The sequence below is a fragment of the Podarcis erhardii genome (genome assembly GCF_964252035.2).
Source record: "Podarcis erhardii genome assembly, chromosome: 3".
Taxonomy (NCBI): Eukaryota; Metazoa; Chordata; class Lepidosauria; order Squamata; family Lacertidae; genus Podarcis; species Podarcis erhardii.
In genome coordinates this window covers 109,398,794-109,416,299 of record NC_138507.1, presented here as the reverse complement: position 1 = coordinate 109,416,299, position 17,506 = coordinate 109,398,794, and the positions used below count along the sequence as shown (strand labels likewise).

General features: G+C 45.7%; 1 protein-coding gene across 2 annotated transcripts in view; it reads left to right on the top strand.

Annotated features, from left to right (window-relative positions):
- The window catches only part of FSHR (follicle stimulating hormone receptor), an 86,389-nt gene that overhangs the window by 22,276 nt on the left and 46,607 nt on the right, over nucleotides 1-17,506 (top strand). For both annotated transcript variants that reach the window (XM_081854662.1, XM_081854663.1), the window contains exon 2: nucleotides 9,987-10,058. In XM_081854662.1, the coding sequence (XP_081710788.1) occupies nucleotides 9,987-10,058 (72 nt within the window). The remainder of the gene's footprint in view (nucleotides 1-9,986; nucleotides 10,059-17,506) is intronic.

Below are 17,506 nucleotides of genomic sequence, written 5' to 3'. Positions count from 1 at the left end.
AATCCAGATTTCCGCACTGCTGTGAACATTTTGAGATTCAGCAGAGGGAGGGAGAGGCCGAAAGTGGCAATGGTTTCAAACACTTGCAATACTTTCCTGTGTGTAATGTTTCTCTAGCTCTTCTCTTGAAGCAGCCCAGATAAGCTACTAGTCCACAGCCCATCTCCTTTTCTGTCATTTATTATTTGGATCGTTTTTCCTCACATTCAATAATCATTAAGTGTCACTGCTGAGGAAATCAGCTGCTCCTCGCTGAAAAGAAAATAACTTTTATGCCCACTTTGAATCACAAACAGTACTTTGTGTATTGGGTTGAAGGTTGTTGGGTTGTTTTTTTCTTGCTGTGATTCTGCTGGCCTTGCATTTCTACCAAGGCGGAGTGAGCTGTATTTTGGTTGGTAAGGACATTAGCGTGCCACAGAACATTATGAAGCATATTGCAAAATGGATGGAGAGCAGAGAAACAACTTCTGGAGTTGGAGAGATTTAATTGACTGTCAAAGGTTCAGTGTTGCGTTCTTGAAATTCGTTTGTGGGTGGAGGGAAGAAAAACCCCGATAGAAATAAAGAAGATCTGTTGAGCAGATAACGAAGGCTGTTGTCCCTCTCACCTTTTTTTGATTATCTATACATCATCCTCAACACTGATAAGGACCCTCATGTATTGTATACAATGTAAGGCTAAACAATGGGCTGCCAGAGAACTCCTTGTGCACCATGAGAAAAACATTTATTAAATACGCAATGGGTTCTGAGAGTCCCGAGAACTCCATCAGAAAGGAGGCTTCCTGTTGCAATTCTGCATGATTCGTTGCTCTGATATTGCCTCTCATTCTGCCCCATCTCTGCATAAGATGCCATGGTGGCATTCGGTTATTCCCAGTGTAAAGAGACATGGCAATATTCGGGGCAGGAAGATAATGGTCTTGCAATGAGGGGGACATGGGTTGGTCCCTTCATCGTAGACAGGCCATTAGCCAGTGTGGTGTGGTGGTTAAGAGCGGTAGTCTCGTAATCTGGGGAACCGGGTTCGCGTCTCCGCTCCTCCACATGCAGCTGCTGGGTGACCTTGGGCCAGTCACACTTCTTTGAAGTCTCTCAGCCCCACTCACCTCAGAGTGTTTGTTGTGGGGGAGGAAGGGAAAGGAGAATGTTAGCCACTTTGAGACTCCTTAAAGGGAGTGAAAGGCGGGATATCAACTCCAAACTCCAAACTCCAAACTCCTCCTCCTCCCCCTCCTCCTCCTCTTCTTCTTATGTCAACCCTGGGACTCTGCAGGAGTAGCAGATCTATTTAGAAGGTCTGAACCTGCAGTAAGAACTGTTCGGCAGTGGAACGGACTCCCACAAGACATGGTGGGCTCTCCATCCTTGGAGGTTTTTAAGCAGAGGTTGGATGGCCATCTGTCATGGATGCTTTAGCTGAGATTCCTGCATGGCAGGGGGTTGGACTAGATGACCCTTGTGTCCCTTCCATCTCTAAGATTTTGTGATTCTATGAAACCTCAACTTCCGCAATAAACGTTTCATTTTCTTAAAGGAAATTTTTAAAAAACAAACTGCAATGCACGAGTTAAATTTAGATCGGTGGTGCTTGAAAAAAAGATTCTCTCTGGCTTTATTTTAACTGCCTGCATCTGTGGCCTTGAACACAGAATAACTCAAGTGGAGTGGTTCTGTGCAGCAAGTGATAAAAGAGACAGTGAATTCTTTGTCCTGACTTTTTTCCCTGAGTATCGGTGTTGAGACTGGGAGCACTATGTTTTGGAGACTAACCCATGCTGCTGAAGGGCATGTTGCGAAGTGTTTTGTGTTGTTGCAGATTTTTCCAGAAGTGCCCATGCATCTGCCTTTATTTCTGTGTCTGCCCTGCGCCTCATGCTCAGATTAACTAATTGGCAAAAATGCCCATCATTGTCACGGGCAGGAGATTTGTGGAAGGAGATCCTGTATATTTCGGCGACTATTTCTACACCTCTCTGACTGCCCCACCCACAGAGATGCCTTGCACCACCTTTACCGCAGCCTCCACCCATATCGGGAGGGGAAGGTAGATCTTTGCACTCGCTGCAAGAATCCTCGAGTCAGTCGCTTTACTTTTTCTCTGTGGTATGAAACAGAAATTATTCTCTTATTGGAGAGAAAGCAAAGAGGGTGCAGTTTCTTTGAGGATCTGCTGGGGAAAGCCCTACACCCAAATTATGCATGGTGTGGGAGAAGGAGGACTGAGAAAAAGAATTTCCCTCTCTCATTATGCTAGAACAGGGGTTGACAACGTTTACCTTGCCTGGGCTGGTTCACTCCAGCAGAGATGAATCCATGGGCCAGATTGCACCCGCGATTTCCAGTGTCTGTGTCTGCGCAGACACAATTTCCAGCTTCTGTGTCTGCACAGAGGTGATTTCCAGCACCACAGAAGCAAGTCCCTGCGCCGTGCTGTGCCGGTTTAGCACAGCGCGCAGGGACTCGCCGAGTAGGTGGCTTGGTTTGGGGGCAGCTTGTGGGCCAGTTAAATGACCCCCCATGGGGCGCTTGTGGCCCATGGGCCTTAGGTTGCCTACCCCTGTGCGAGAACTTCATTACACAGCACACAAACTATGGGACTCACTGTCACAAGAGGTAGTGATGGGCCCCCAGCTTGGATGGCTTTAAATGAGGATTGGACAAATTCATGATTAAGGCTAAAGTGGGTGAAAAAGTGGGTTGAGTAAGTTGTATTGCAAGGCATGTGGTTGGATGAGAGATGGTGATGTACTGGAATGGCAGAAGGCAACTGAGCAGAGGATGAGCAGCTAAAATGACACATATTTTACTTAAATAATGTGTGTCCTAATTGAAATGCTCTTGCAGACTCTTTGAATTCTGTCCTGTAATGCATTGCTGAATCAAGTCTGACTGATTAAGAATTCAGTGCGAGCATCTGTACTTGATCACCCTCCAAGGGGTATTTGCCCCATAGTGTATGTTGAAAAGGTAAAGGTAAAGGATCCCTGGATGGTTAGTTCCAGTCAAAGGCAACCATGGGGTTGCGGCGCTCATCTCGCTTTCAGGCCAAGAGAGTCAGCGTTTGTCCACAGACAGCTTTCCGGGTCATGTGGCTAGCATGACTAAACTGCTTCTGGCGCAATGGGACACCGAGACGGAAACCAGAGTGCACGGAAACGCTGTTTGCGTTCCCGCCACAGCAGTACCTATTTATCTACTTGCACTGGCCTGCTTTTGAACTGCTGGGTTGGTAGAAGTTGGGGCAGAGCAATGGGAGTTCACTCCATCGTGGGGATTCGAACTGCTTACCTTCCAACTGGCGAGCCCAAGAGGCTCGGTGGTTTAGACCACAGCACCATCTGCATCCCTTGTATGTTGAAAGTAGCCTGCTGTGTGAAGGTTAACAAATATATTCATTGCTCTGCTCACTGTTGCCTCTGGCCCTGCTCGCCACTGGCATGTGGCCCTGAAAAGTTTGCCCTGAATGGAATGTGGCCCTCAGAATGGAAAAAAAGGTTTATTTGCTCCTGATTTTATAACACAATCTGTAGTATAAGCTGAGGTTTGAGGGAGAGTTTGATGTGATGAGCCAATCCTTGTCTGGCATCCTTGTTTCCATGCCTGTTTTGTCTCCGCTGCCATTGTAAGAGACAGGGAAGCATCTCCAAAATGGTACGAGGCGCGCAACTAATCACATTGCAAACAGGCTTCTTTTAGGAAATTAAACTCCTCAGCAAATATCTGCTCCTGACAAAACACACATTGCTTCAGAGGCTTAGGAAAAGATAACATCACACTATTACTTCCAAGATGAAAGCAAAAATGTTCTTCAGAACCCTTTCACAGTTATCGCTTTGGAACGGAGACGGTGACATAGGATTACAGTTACTGTATCTTGCTGGAGTTTAATTTTTGTATTTTTTAAGAAGAAGGGAAAAAAACCCTGCTTTAGTCTGGTGTTTTACATAAGTTATAATGTTTAAAAGAGATGATAAATATCAGGATAAATATCATGACTTGGCGTTTTGGGCAAGCTAAAGGGAATAATTTGACAACGCGTGTTCTTTCTGATTAACTGCATATAGCTTTCAAATGGCTGAGATAAATGGGTTTGGAGGAGGGCTTTGCAACAACCTAAACAAAAATGTGGCATTATGAGCCATGGATCAGACGTTGCTTGCTAGTACAGCTAATGGCCCAATTTCCTGGATTCTGCAATTACGGAGCAGAATCTCAGTCTCAGGGGAGGTGCATGCAAAACACCTGCAGGGTGGGTGTTTTTGTATGTTGCGTTCGTGAGAGAAAAGACTGAGAGAGTGGATCTGCTCAGGTGCCACTGGGGAAGAAGCACAGGGATTGGGGCGAATCAAAACACAGCTATTCTTTGAAATTCCCACTTCTCTGGATTTTGCAATGCAAGTAATGTGTACCAAAATGGCACACAGCAGGGGGAAGGGTGCATAAGAATGCATCGATTTGTGAAAATACCATGTGAAATGCTGTGCGTTAGGGGAAACCGCTTGCAAAAAATGTGCATATTGGGGAGAAATGTGCACTAAAATGGAGATGAATATTCTGTCGTCTTTCATGATCTGAACCATGAAAATTTCAAGGCTTGCTTGTATTAATTCCCCGAGGCAGAAATGTGTACAGATTGCCTAATCCAGAAATATGCATTATCAACTAAAAATCTGACATGTGGCCCCTTTCAAAGAAGCAGCTACAGTGGTACCTCAGATTAAGTACTTAATTCGTTCCGGAGGTCCATTCTTAACCTGAAACTGTTCTTAACCTGAAGCATCACTTTAGCTAATGGGGCCTCCAGCTGCTGCCGCGCAGCTGGAGCACAATTTCTGTTCTCATCCTGAAGCAAAGTTCTTAACCTGAAGCACTATTTCTGGGTTACCGGAGTCTGTAACCTGAAGCGTATGTTACCTGAAGCGTATGTAACCTGAGGTACCATTGTATTCAGAAGGCCAGCTCCTGGAGAGCAAACTCAGAGGTGTGGTCTGGTTGGGAAAGTTACTGGTAGTCTCTGCAAGTTCCCAGGCCTCAACAGCAATGAAGTTTTGTTCCACCCATAACTCAGCTTGTAGCGAATTTCTATGTAAAGAGCAGAAGGAAACTCACCAAGTTAAGCCACTGGGGAGATCTGCTTGGGATCTGTCAGTCCTGTAATAATGTAAGCAAGTCTCATACACGGGGATGCGCAGAACTGCACCGAGAAAGACACCAGAAATGTGTGTGTTTGCTAGGACTGGGGTGATGGTGTGTTTCAGTCTTCAAATCAGTAAGCTGGATTTTGGTCAGAGAAAATGGTTCAAAACAAGATCTCTATTTTCATGTAATGGCCTAGATTAGAGTTCCTGGAACAACAGGAGAGCCTACTTCACAAAGAGGAAGAAAAGCTGCAGAATGCCGTGATAAATATTTATTACCAGTTGATGGACCGGCATGCATTTTGAGCAATGCACTTTTTATTTTATTTTTAAAAAAAGGATAATAAATAAAAGATAGAGCATCTCTTTACAGCTGTTGCCGTAACTCCCCAAGATGCTGAAAGTTACCTGTAACAAGCAGCGCTCTCTCCCCCTCTCTCTTTCACAGTATATCGGAGTTGCACAAGAAAATGAAAGGATTAACCATAATCTTAATGTGTCAAGCAGAGATTCAGCAGCAGGAAATGCAGGTTGCCGGCCAGGAAGTGCAAAGTGTTAGTGAGGAAGGTGCCATTTGCACTGGAGAAACAGCTGGTTGGAGGGATTGCTTAACCCTTCTCTTGCTCATAGCTTTTTCTTTCTACAGCCCTCTTCTCCAGCTGCTTTTCTCATCTTGACTGGGGTTCCAGACCTGTTTGCCTTGTCATGGAGGGAGTGGTGGGGGGGGGGGTTGAAGGAAGCGGTGCAAGAGGAAGCAGCAGGTAAAGGAGGGGCAGCAGGTTAAACACACCCACCCTTCTTGCAGATATTAATATTGTGCAGTGACTGGATGCATAAGAACTCTTTGAATAATATTTTTATGGGTCTGAGTAATGTTGATTTCTGAAAGGAGTCGGTTCTTACACATCCAGTCACTTCATGCTGCTCCTTTCGGAAATCGACATTGCTCAGAACCATAAAAATATTATTCAAAGTTTACTCTTCAGAAACATGACAAAACAGATCAAATGATACATCCATAACATCTTAGAGACCAACACGGCTACCTACCTGTAACTAGATTCATAACATCTATGCAATATATTGTGCTGTTTGTCCAGCACCGGCTCAGCATACTAAAAATAAAAGATAACTCCAAAAATCAAAATGATGTCTCTCTCCCCCTTCCCAGAATGAGGGAACCTGTCATGGGGGGTGCCAGGTTGTCCCCCCTCATGCCCTTTTGAAAATCTGTGCTTTCTCACAGCCATCGGAGATCATTCTCCAGGCTACCATGAGGCCGATTATGGAGAATGTGGCTCAGAGAGTGCAGGCATGAACTGTAATGCGGCAATGTTATGCCATTGCTCGCATCACCAAGTCCAAGATCCAGGTCTACAGCCGACGCAGATTTAATTTGGTAAGGGCTGGAGAAGAAAGAGAAAAGGGTGATTTTGGAACAACGTTGGAAGGACAGGTTGATTCAAAATTGTTATTACGAAAGAAATCTGTGCTCTGAGGAGATAAAAAGTGGAGATTCATCTCTCGGGCAAGGCTGCTGAGGCAAAAAAAAAAGACAAGAAAAAAACCCTCCAGTAATTCAAGAAACAATTAGCTGTCACTTCTCAGGGGTAGCAGACTGTGAAAAGTAGTTAGATGGTGATATAATCTTTGTATTATGACTGGCTTTGGAAGAAAATTCTCATGGCGGGGGAGGTGAATCTAGAGTCAATCCTGCGTGAGGCCATTTTTTATCATGCGGCCATATTTAGTTGGCAGAATCAGCCTACTCAGGATTCAGCTCAGGTGATGGATAGAGATTGGGGGAGAAATCCAGTCCTGTCGGCTTTTCCGTGTGAACACACCTGTCCTGGCCCTCACTATGATCCCACAAGTACCATGGTCCCTGCCTTTTTCTTTTGAAGGACAGAGTGGGCACAGCAGTTATAATTTTATTAATACATACATACATACATACATACATACATACATACCCTACCCATCTGGCTGGCTGGCTTTCCTCAGTCCCTCTGGGTGGCTTCCAACAAAATATTAAAATACAATAGTCCTTCAGATATTAAAAGCTTTCCTAAACAGGGCTGCCTTCAGGTGTCTCCTAAAAGCCTGGTAGTTGTTTTTTCCTTTGACATCTGGTGGGAGGGCGTTCCACAGGGCGGGTGACACTACCAAGAAGGCCCTCTGCCTGGTTCCCTGTAACCTCACTTCTCACAGTGAGGGATCCGCCAGAAGGCCCTCAGCACTGGACCTCAGTATCCGGGCAGAACGATGGGGGCGGAGACACTCCTTCAGGTATACTGGACTGAAGCCGTTTGAATTGTGCTCGGAAACGTACTGGGAGCCAATGCAGGTCTCTCAGGATTGGTGTTATAAGGTCTTGGCAGCCGCTCCCAGTCACTAGTCTAGCTGCCGCATTCTGGATTAGCTGTAGTTTCCGGGTCACCTTCAAAGGTAGCCCCATGTAGAGCGCGTTGCAGTAGTCCAAGTGGGAGATAACTAGAGCATGCACCACTCTGGCGAGACAGTCTGTGGGCAGGTAGGGTCTCAGCCTGCATACCAGATTGAGCTGGTAGATGGCTGCCCTGGACACAGTTAGTGGCCACCGTCTCAGTATTGGGCAAGCAAAAGGACACTTCTTTGAGTAGGTTGGGCTTGTGATGTCTGTTTGCACCAGTGCTAACATCTCCATGCCCATGTCCTTGCATGTGAGGTTGGAGCAAGGTCAGTGTCCAATTTACCCTCAGTTTGCCTCCTGAAGAGGCTGTTCACTGGTAGGAGGAGATGCTGGAGGTTTCTCCACAGTAAGAGGTGTCTGATTGGGGTGCCCAGTGCCATAGGGGCATAACACTCCCCTGTCAACCTGCTTGGTCCCCCTCCTGGGACCCAGGTCTCCATTCTTTCTCTTCTGACCTCCTCCCCAGGCTCAGACACTTATTGGGGTCCTGACTTCACTTCTCTCATCCCACAAGAACACTCTCTGGTGGCATCTACATCCAGCTCCTTGAACTCCAGCAGGATCTAACCATCCCCTCCATGGCACCTCCATGAGACTCAGGGCTCTTCCTGAAACAATATGGGAACTGAAACGCAGCTGTCCTAAAAAGCTGCCTTCTAGCAAATCACACCATTGGCCCATCTAGCTCAGCAAGTTCTGCAATGACTGACAGCCACTCTCCAAGGTTTCAGACAAGGGACCTGTCCTGTGTGCTGGGGACAGGGATGGGGGAATCCATCTATTTCACTTTTTTCCAATCTTCAGCTGTCCATCAGTCCTTATGCACTGGTCTGGAAAGCGAAAGCGGAGAATTAAGTCCTCATGAAAACCCATCAGCTGTCAGCATCGCCCTTGAGCCAGTGTCACCAACTGGACTCATGCACTTCAACCCCGACTGGGCTAGGCGAGCTGGGTAGCACTTCCAGAGACCACCTGGTCAAAGTGCTGTGGACTCACAGCTTAGAGTTGTGAGCACCGGATTCACTTCCACAATACAGTTGTTGCACAGCAGAGTATAGCAGAGTCTGGCAGTGTATAAACAACTCGGAGAGCAGCTCTGTAGAATATCTTCTTTTATTCTATAACTACAGCTATAATACAAAACTATATACAGAGCTAAATAGGTCTAAGCATAAATGAATGCTGCACTGAGTGTCTGCAGCTGCTCTTAGCAGCAACCTTATCTCTACACACGATCTCTAACACTCAGTCTCTCTCTCTCTCCGACACACTGACTGACTGACTGACTTGCTTGGTGCTGGAGCTGAATAAGTAGAAAGCAGAACACTGCTCCTCCTCTCTGGAGAATCAGCAGACTCGTCAGGAGATTCTTGGATATGGGAGGGGTGAAATCTCCTCATCAGCATCTTAGTGTGACTTTCTCCTAATATACAGATTTTTGTATACAGTTTTGCCTTTTCGCAAAGCAGTCTTCCTTAATATAATCCATATGGTGATATTTTCCCCAGTATATAGGCACATCTATGCACACTTTAAATCGTATGAAGTTTTGTACACATTGGTCGACTGGAGAAGCGCTCTGCAAAATTCAAAAAAAAAATGTGAATTTTGATTGGTGGCTGTGTTTCATTCCACATACAGTCATACCTCTTGTTATGTTTCCTTCAGGTTAAATCTTTTCAGGTTGCGTCCCATGGCAACATGGAAGGCAACCCAGAAAGGGTTACCTCCGGATTTCGCCACTTGCGCATGTGCAGATGCTCAAAATGACGTCACGCGCATGTGCAGAAGCAGCGAATCGTGACCCACGCATGCGCAGGCGCGGGTTGCCTTCTGCTCATGTTGCCAACGGGGCTCCGAAATGGATCCCGTTCGCAACAAGAGGTACCACTGTACTGTGTATTATTTTGGAGAGTGTGGATTAGGTAAAGTCTCCTTTGAATGCAAATTGAAGAGAATTTGTCTCCCATTCCTGGCCTTCCCTTGTGCTCCTCCAGCATTACATCAGCTACATCACTCTGGGATCATGTTTTGCCAACCATATATTCTGTTAGGGGTGTGTGAGAGAAAAACAGAATAAAATAAGTGAATCACAGACAGAATATATATATTTCAACTAGTATATATTTCAACATATATATATATATATATATATATATATATATATATATATCAACTAGTCATCTATTAGAATAAAAGCTCATGCTGAAGTAATTTGGGGGGGAAAGGGGGGGATGTGAAAGTTGGCATCGAAATGTGTTCCTATGAAGTTTAACATTGTCTAGGCATGGAATTTTAATTCTCTTTGTCCAAAACGTGAACTGTACTAATTACTTATCAAGCTATGCTTAAAACATAAATATGTTTTGCCCCCCCCCTTGTGTTTTCAGGGTATTTTTTCTCACCAAAATAAGAATCATACCGAAAGGAGCATTCTTGGGACTCGATGAAGTTGAAAAAATGTATGTACCTCCATATTCACTCATTACATTTGTAGAATGATTTAGAAGGCTATTTTTGGTTTGGGGTTGTTTTTCCCCTCTCTTCCCTTGACCTGCACTGTGCTTTAATTAAGCTATCAGCTCACCGCTCCCATAGGAGCCTCCTCTTCATTCACTTAAGGACTGGGGGGGGGGGGCTGAAGGAGAGTTCGCAAAGCCAATCTTCCAAAGTGGCGTTGCCACAATTACATCTGCGCATCCTTATGAAATAGGTTTTTCAATAGGGAGTTGATTGGTGGGCACTTAAGAAGCTAACGGAATAAGAGATCACAAGAGAAGAGAAGAATTTGTAAGCCAACTTAAGGGCTGGTTCTCTTCATGTGGGTGGCACTACGGTCTAAACCACTGAACATCTTGGGCTTGCCAATCAGAAGGTCAGCAGTTCAAATCCCCATGAGGGAGTGAGCTCCTGTCGCTCTGTCCCAGCTCCTGCCAACCTAGCAGTTCTGGGGCACCCAAAGTAGTTGCACTGGGAGGTTTTAAATAGGGACTCACCGATCCAACTGTCCATTGTGAAGGGTCCAGGGCAGGCGGTGTTAGGATATTTCCATTCCACCTTAAAAAGGGGGCAGGCTGTTGTGTGTCACAGGAAGTTTCTGTTTTGTATATAGCTTTCGTTTTCACTCTGTTGCCTCGACGTGAAGGCAGGCAGTCATGTTTTTCCTTTGTTCTGACCAACGCTGAATAAATCTGTAAAATATGGTCTCCTGGGTGAATCTATCATTGCGGAGTCTGCTGCAAGAGCGTGCACGAGTCCTGGAATGTAGACAGCTATTTCTGAGGCTCATGTCGCAATTAGACTAATACTCTTTCCACGGGAGACCAGGAGATGACGTGGAGGCATGATGGCCTTTGTCTCCCTGGCAGTATCCCAAAAGGCAGTGCATAGACTGACAGCTGTCATAAGCATCTGCTGACGCTGAACCTGCACTCCTTCATTCATTCAGGGGTGGTGTGCCCCATTTTGTCCCCCTCATTGCCGCCCCACTGCTGGCACTGTGCCTCTCTCACCTACCTTGCATGGCGGTTACTTAGAACTAGTTACTGAGAACTTCAGGAGGTTGAGTGGTCTTGCACCCAGGTTTCCTATAGGCATCTGGTGGCTCTTGTGAGAACAGGATGCTAGACTAGATGGGCCACTGGCCTCATTCTGTGTCCTTGGCAAAGACTGGTACTAGTTCAGTTGTGGACGTTGGGCCATGAGGGTGAACTTGGCTCTGCACCACCAGCCTGACTTCTTATTTACAACGAGTCTAGGGGAGAGCATTGGCCTGTCAGCTTCTTGCTAAGTCTCCGTGTTTGCCTTTGTAGGAACCCCTCACAGAGGAGGTTGGGGACAAAACTAGGATCAGTTGACTTTACCTGCCACTGGCAATTGGCTGTAATAATACTAATACTAATAATTTATTATTTACACCCCACCCATTGGCCTGGGTTTCCCCAGCCACTCTGGGCTGCTCCCAACAGAATATTAAAAACACAACAAAACATCAAACATTAAAAACTTCCCTAAACAGGGCTGCCTTCAGATGTCTTCTAAAAGTCAGATAGTTGTTTCTTTTCTTGACATCTGATGAGAGGGCGTTCCACAGGGCAAGCACCACCACCGAGAAGGCCCTCTGCCTGGTTTCCTGTAACCTCACTTCTCACAGTGAGGGAACCACCAGAAGGCCCTCGGAGCTGGACCTCAATGTCCGGGCTGAAAGATGGGGGTGGAGACGCGCCTTCAGGTATACTGGGCTGAGGCCATTTGGGGCTTTAAAGTTCAGCACCAACACTTTGAATTTTGCCTGGAAACGTACTGGGAGCCAATGTAGGTCTTTCAGGACCGGTGTTATAGGGTCTCAGCGGCCACTCCCAGTCACTGCTGCCGCATTGTGTATTGTAGTTTCCGAGTCACATTCAAAGGTAGCCCCACACAGAGCGCATTGCAGTAGTCCAAGTGGGAGATAACCAGAGCATCCACCACTCTGGCGGGACAATCTGCGAGCAGATAGGATCTCAGCCAGTGTATCAGATGAAGCTGGTGAACAGCTGCCCTGGACACAGAATTGACCTGCTCCTCCATGGACAGCTCTGAGTCCAAAATGTAGCTCAGTAATAAAGTACCTGCATCGCATGCAGAACATCTCCAGGTAAGACTAAGAGTGGACAGAGTCTGAAATTCTGGAGAGACACTGCCAGTTAGTGTAGATTGCACTGAACTAGGTGGACCAAAGGCAGCTTACTATGTTCCTGCCATTAGTCTCCACGCTGCAGGTCATCCTTGTGTGCCAATACTGGCTTGTTCATTTTTGCTGCAGATCCCTTGCCTCCCAGCAGGGCTCACGGAAGCATGAAGATGACTGCTTAGCCCACCTGTAAACTATTTCTATTGTTGTTTGTTACCTGCAGAAACCATATGTCTGCCTTGTATCAAGTGCGAAAAGGGGGATGTTGACGAGGGAGGAAGCTTGTGACAAAACTGACAAACACTATTAGCAAAAGAGCAGCCAGGAGGGGCTGGGGGGGAGAGAAAAACACAATGCTAAGCAGGGGAAGTGGCTTTCATTTGAAAATATAGTGATGTGCTGTGGAAACTCTGTGGGGAAACAGTTTAAAGTGCGGCAGCAATGAAAATAGGGGGTTGATGAATATGCAAACGAGACCAATCAGCATCGGCGGCGTCTGCAGATGAGAAGCAGCAATGAAATGTGAAATGGCTCACAAATCAAAAATATAACCCATAAAACATTCATTGGAAATATTCATGATAATGGAGGGGCACAAACTATATAATCAAGTGATATATTTGCATATAAAAAAGGAGACCCCCTTGTATCAGATTCTTCCACCTGCCTCCCCCCCGCCCCGCAATATCATACACACACACAGAAACCAAGATTAAAGTCAACGGTAGGCTATTTAAAGGAAATGGCTATTAGTAATATGATGCCTCCATGTGGTAAAATGTATTTTTCCTAGAGTATACAAATTAGATACTTCAATACACATGCGGCGCGCTGTGTTAGCACGAAGCTAGCGGGGAAAGAAATTCCCACAATGGATATATTCGCTGCAGAAGTTTAGTGAATTAAAAATTTCATGTCTGTGAGAAGGGAATGGATGACTTCAAACAGGCTCTCGAGGACCCATCTGCAGGCCCTATCGACTGAAGAGAGAGCTTAATGGAAAAACGTCATTGTGCTGAATTTTGTAGGGGGAGAGAAAAACAACTTTCCCACAGAGGGGAAAGCTTTTGCATTGGTAAGAGATTCAAGCCTATCATCCCACAGGGTGTGGATCTGCATAAATGTAACGAGATCTGCACCGGGGTGTTCAGATACAGTTAAAGCTTGTGAATAACTAAGCCACTGCACATTGGTATGCAAGGTGCAGATCGCAGACACTTTCAGACTGTCGCTGTTAGCAGGTGGAATCCAGTCACATACCAGAGAATTCAGGTGGTGCAATTAAAGTGGATTGGGCACTCTCGTGCAGTCAAGATGCTCCCCTCTCTCCCACCCCTAGGGAAAAAAAGAACTGGGCTTTTTGCAGTAGGGAAAATGATGGAGAAATGCGAGCTATCTGTTCTAAATTTAGGTGGAAGGAAAATTGCCACGTCTCAGGGCTTGACCTGAAGTTCCAGGCATTTAGACCCTTTCTCAGTGTCTCCAGGGAAGGGGGTGAAACATGAATGGGGAACCGGTTGGTTGCCTTCCATATGTTGCTGGAGTCTAATTTCCAACATTCCTGGACCTTCGCCATGCTGCCTGAGACTGATGGGATTTGGGGGTCTAAGAACAGTTTCTCCAGACCAGGGTAAAGGGGCCAAAACCAAGGGGTTGGACTCATTTCTCCTCTTCTTGATCAGAGATTTTGCTGTAAGCTCTGCTTCTATCAGGCACCGGAGGTGCTAGACACAGCCAGCTTTTCCTCTAGCTAGATGCTCAGACCTTGAACCTAGGATCTGCTTGAGGGAGAGCACCCATCCAGCAAACCTGAGAAATCTGTCACTTTTGCAGAGCCTTCAGGCCCTGATATTTGTGCTGCAAAATTAGTGGCTCCCATAACAGTTGTCTGGGCTCCTAGGTGCCATTTCTATTTGGCTATCTTTCACCAACCCAATACAGAAGGACGTTGCTTGTAATTCGTAGTTGCTCAATAGCCAGTCTCTTGGAGGCAGAAAGATGATCTCATGGCAGGTGCACAGCTATGCGCTTAGTTAAGGGAAGTGGAATCCATGGTTCTCCAGCTGTTCCTTGGACTATCAGCTCCCTTCAGCATCAGGCACCATGGCCAATGGTTAGGGATGATAGGGTTTGTACTCCAACATCTGGAGGGCCACTGGTTCCCCCTCTCTGTCTAGTAGGGCTAGCACTCCAACTGTTCTGGGATAGGCCAGTCAGGTCTGTGTCCTCCAATCACATTATCACTGGCTGCAAGCAGGAATGCTAGAGGATTCTGTCGCAAATGGAAACAGGAGCAGAAATTGCTGCAATTCTCATGCACATCCAAGGTCAGGAGTGGAAAGCACACAAATGAATAGGAGTGGTGCTCACTATCGTAGGTATTTTAGTATGCAGACATCATGTAAATAGATATGTTGTTTCCCACAATGTTTTTGGCATTTTCCATCCGTTGTGCTGAAATTAATTATGTAATGAATTGCATAATAAATTCAATTTGCCTTGGCCATAGCAGATAGCAAAACGAATGGTGTAGGTTGTAGCAAAATATGAGCCGAAGCAGTACTGATTGTAACAAACGTAGGGTAGAATGGAAATTGCTTTTGCCCCCCTAGACCCATCCAGACTACAATAGAGATTTGACTCAACTGATCAAAAAACTTTGCTACATCATCTGGACGTTGAAACATGGAGCCTAATCTGTCATCTAGCGAGTTTCACGGCGGTAGATTCCTGCAAAAATTGCTGACCCTGCCAAGGAAAACTTGGCCATGGAAGAAAGGTGGCCTGTTGTCTTTTGTGGGAGCGCAGCTGGCACAGCTTTGCCGTAATGAAGCCAAATTTTGGCAATCCAAGGCCTTGTGTGTGACTTCTGAAATCCACAATGGTCCAATAGCATCGCTTAGGTGTCTTGTTTGTTTCCTTTCTCCCATCCGTCTTCTGGCCTGCAAGTGGAACAGCTGGCAGCTCCCTTTCTCTCGTCAAGGCCTGTCAGTAGGAGAGACCTTGACTATTGTGATACCCTTACAGCTCCTTGAAGAAATAATAATTTTTAAAAATGGAGCTGATCATTTGTTATTCCTGCCAATAACTCACAGCTGCTATCAAAGAGCAAAGCTTTCGCTTGGCTTTTTAAAAAACTTTTTGAATGAACAGACCAAGAGGGGTGCTTTGTAAAAATGGAGCTTATACATTCTTGGATCATGGTCCTTGAGGTTGTGGGAATGTTCAGGGATGCAGGAGAGGATATATTGTCTGATTATATCCTTATCCAACTTCTGTTAACAAGTTGCACAATTTCAGCAGAGTAACATTCCCTTCTTTTAAATTTGCAGCGGCTGCATTTGCTCAGGCTCACTAAAGCCTCTATAATAACTGTTCTGGTATTTTCCCCTTTCCCCCTCATAAAATATGAGATGACACAGTCTTTTACAAAAGTATAAAAAGAGTTTACTCACATTCTGTTCACAATCAGATCCCAGAAGTCACACTTAGCTTAATGAAGTAACATACACTTGGAATCTATCTCATAAGAAGACAGTCCCTTTGTCCTCTCTTTTCTGGAAGCCAAGAGGGCATCTTTGGCTTAGTAGGTGTTGTTTCTTCGATGCATGTGGTGAAAGAGAGAGAGATGGCTGCCCTGCCCTGTGCTTTTGTCATTACCTGCACAGGTGAGGCCACACCCACCTCTAGTCACATGCAGAGGAAGTCTGTCGCAGCCCAGAAGGAAACAGGAAGTTTACCTGCTGGCTGGACAAACATTCCTCCCCACGTGTAAACATGTTCACTCTAGGAATGTTGTACTTGACTGCTCTTGTGTTTCACATCCCACAGAGGTAAGATCTCAAAGTGGGTTAAAGAAATATAAAAGTACAATATTTACAATCCGAAGAACAGGGTGGGTCCTAAAATCACTCTCTCTCAGCATCAAAGGCCAGGTAAAGAGGAGTGTTTTCAGCATGCAGTGGAGGCTACATAAAGATAATGAAGTCACATTGTTTTAATTATCTTAAGTACTGAACATGACAGGAAGTGTTGCTCTTCAGCAACACGGTGGCATGAGATGAAGTCGGCGGTGATGTGGTTTGCAAGGTATCAAAGGAGAGAGAGTACAGTAATCCTCTGAGTTTATCAAAATGATACCTAAATACATCCTCTGTAGAGTGTCATGTATATAAAGGTCAGTGTTGTTCATTGCAATTCTGTTTCTGGCAAGGGATAACACACAGCAACAGGAAATATGGACACATTTTGTCCATAACAAGCTTTCTGAGAATTGTTCAAATTTTGAAGGCTGTATCTACAATCTAGTGTTCTGCCAAAGATTATGGGTTGTATCCAAACTTAGTCAGAATAAAGGTAAAGGTACCCCTGACCGTTACGTCCAGTCGCGGACGGCTCTGGAGTTGTGCGCTCATCTCGCTGTATAGGCCAAGGGAGCCGTCATTTGTCCGCAGACAGCTTCCAGGTTATGTGGCCAGCATGACTAAGCCGCTTCTGGCAAACCAGAGTGGTGCACGGAAATGCTGTTTACCTTCCCGCCGGAGCGATACCTAGCTATCTACTTGCACTTGGCGTGCTTTCGAACTGCTAGGTGGGCAGAAGCTGGGACCGAACAATGGGAGCTTACCCCATCACAGGGATTCGAACCGCCGACCTTCTGATCAGCAAGCCCTAGGCTCTGTGGTTTAGACCACAGTACCACCCGCATCCCTCTCCTAGTCAGAGCAGACTGATTGAAATTAATGTAGTTGCATCCATTGCTTTCAATGGGTCGTCTCTTGAGTATGGCTTAGTTGGATACAACCTTCCTACTTTTTAGAGACCATTCTCCATCAATTGATGAGAAAGGCAGGTAGGAGAGCACCACCAAAGGGCTTGTTCACCCCTAGAACAAGACCCACCTCTTCTAGTTTTGATGTTATTATGTATGATGATTGCATAAGAATGTAATGTGGTGGACAGTCAGACACCATGGGAGCAAGGGCTGAACCCAGTACTGTAGTGGCAAATTCAGAAGTTCAGGGGCCCTTTGTGATAGCCACAGTCACAACCCCTCTCAGCTCTGCCCCTTCTAATAATTATAATTAGGGATGTATTACAACCATCAATGCAGATCTCCACTTGATGCCTTTCAGCAAGATCTACGATTTTCCAGTCATGCACATGGTCAAATAATTTGGAGTGCACCAATATCCTATTTCGGAGTGACTTAAGTTGTGTTTTCCTTGGAGTTCCATC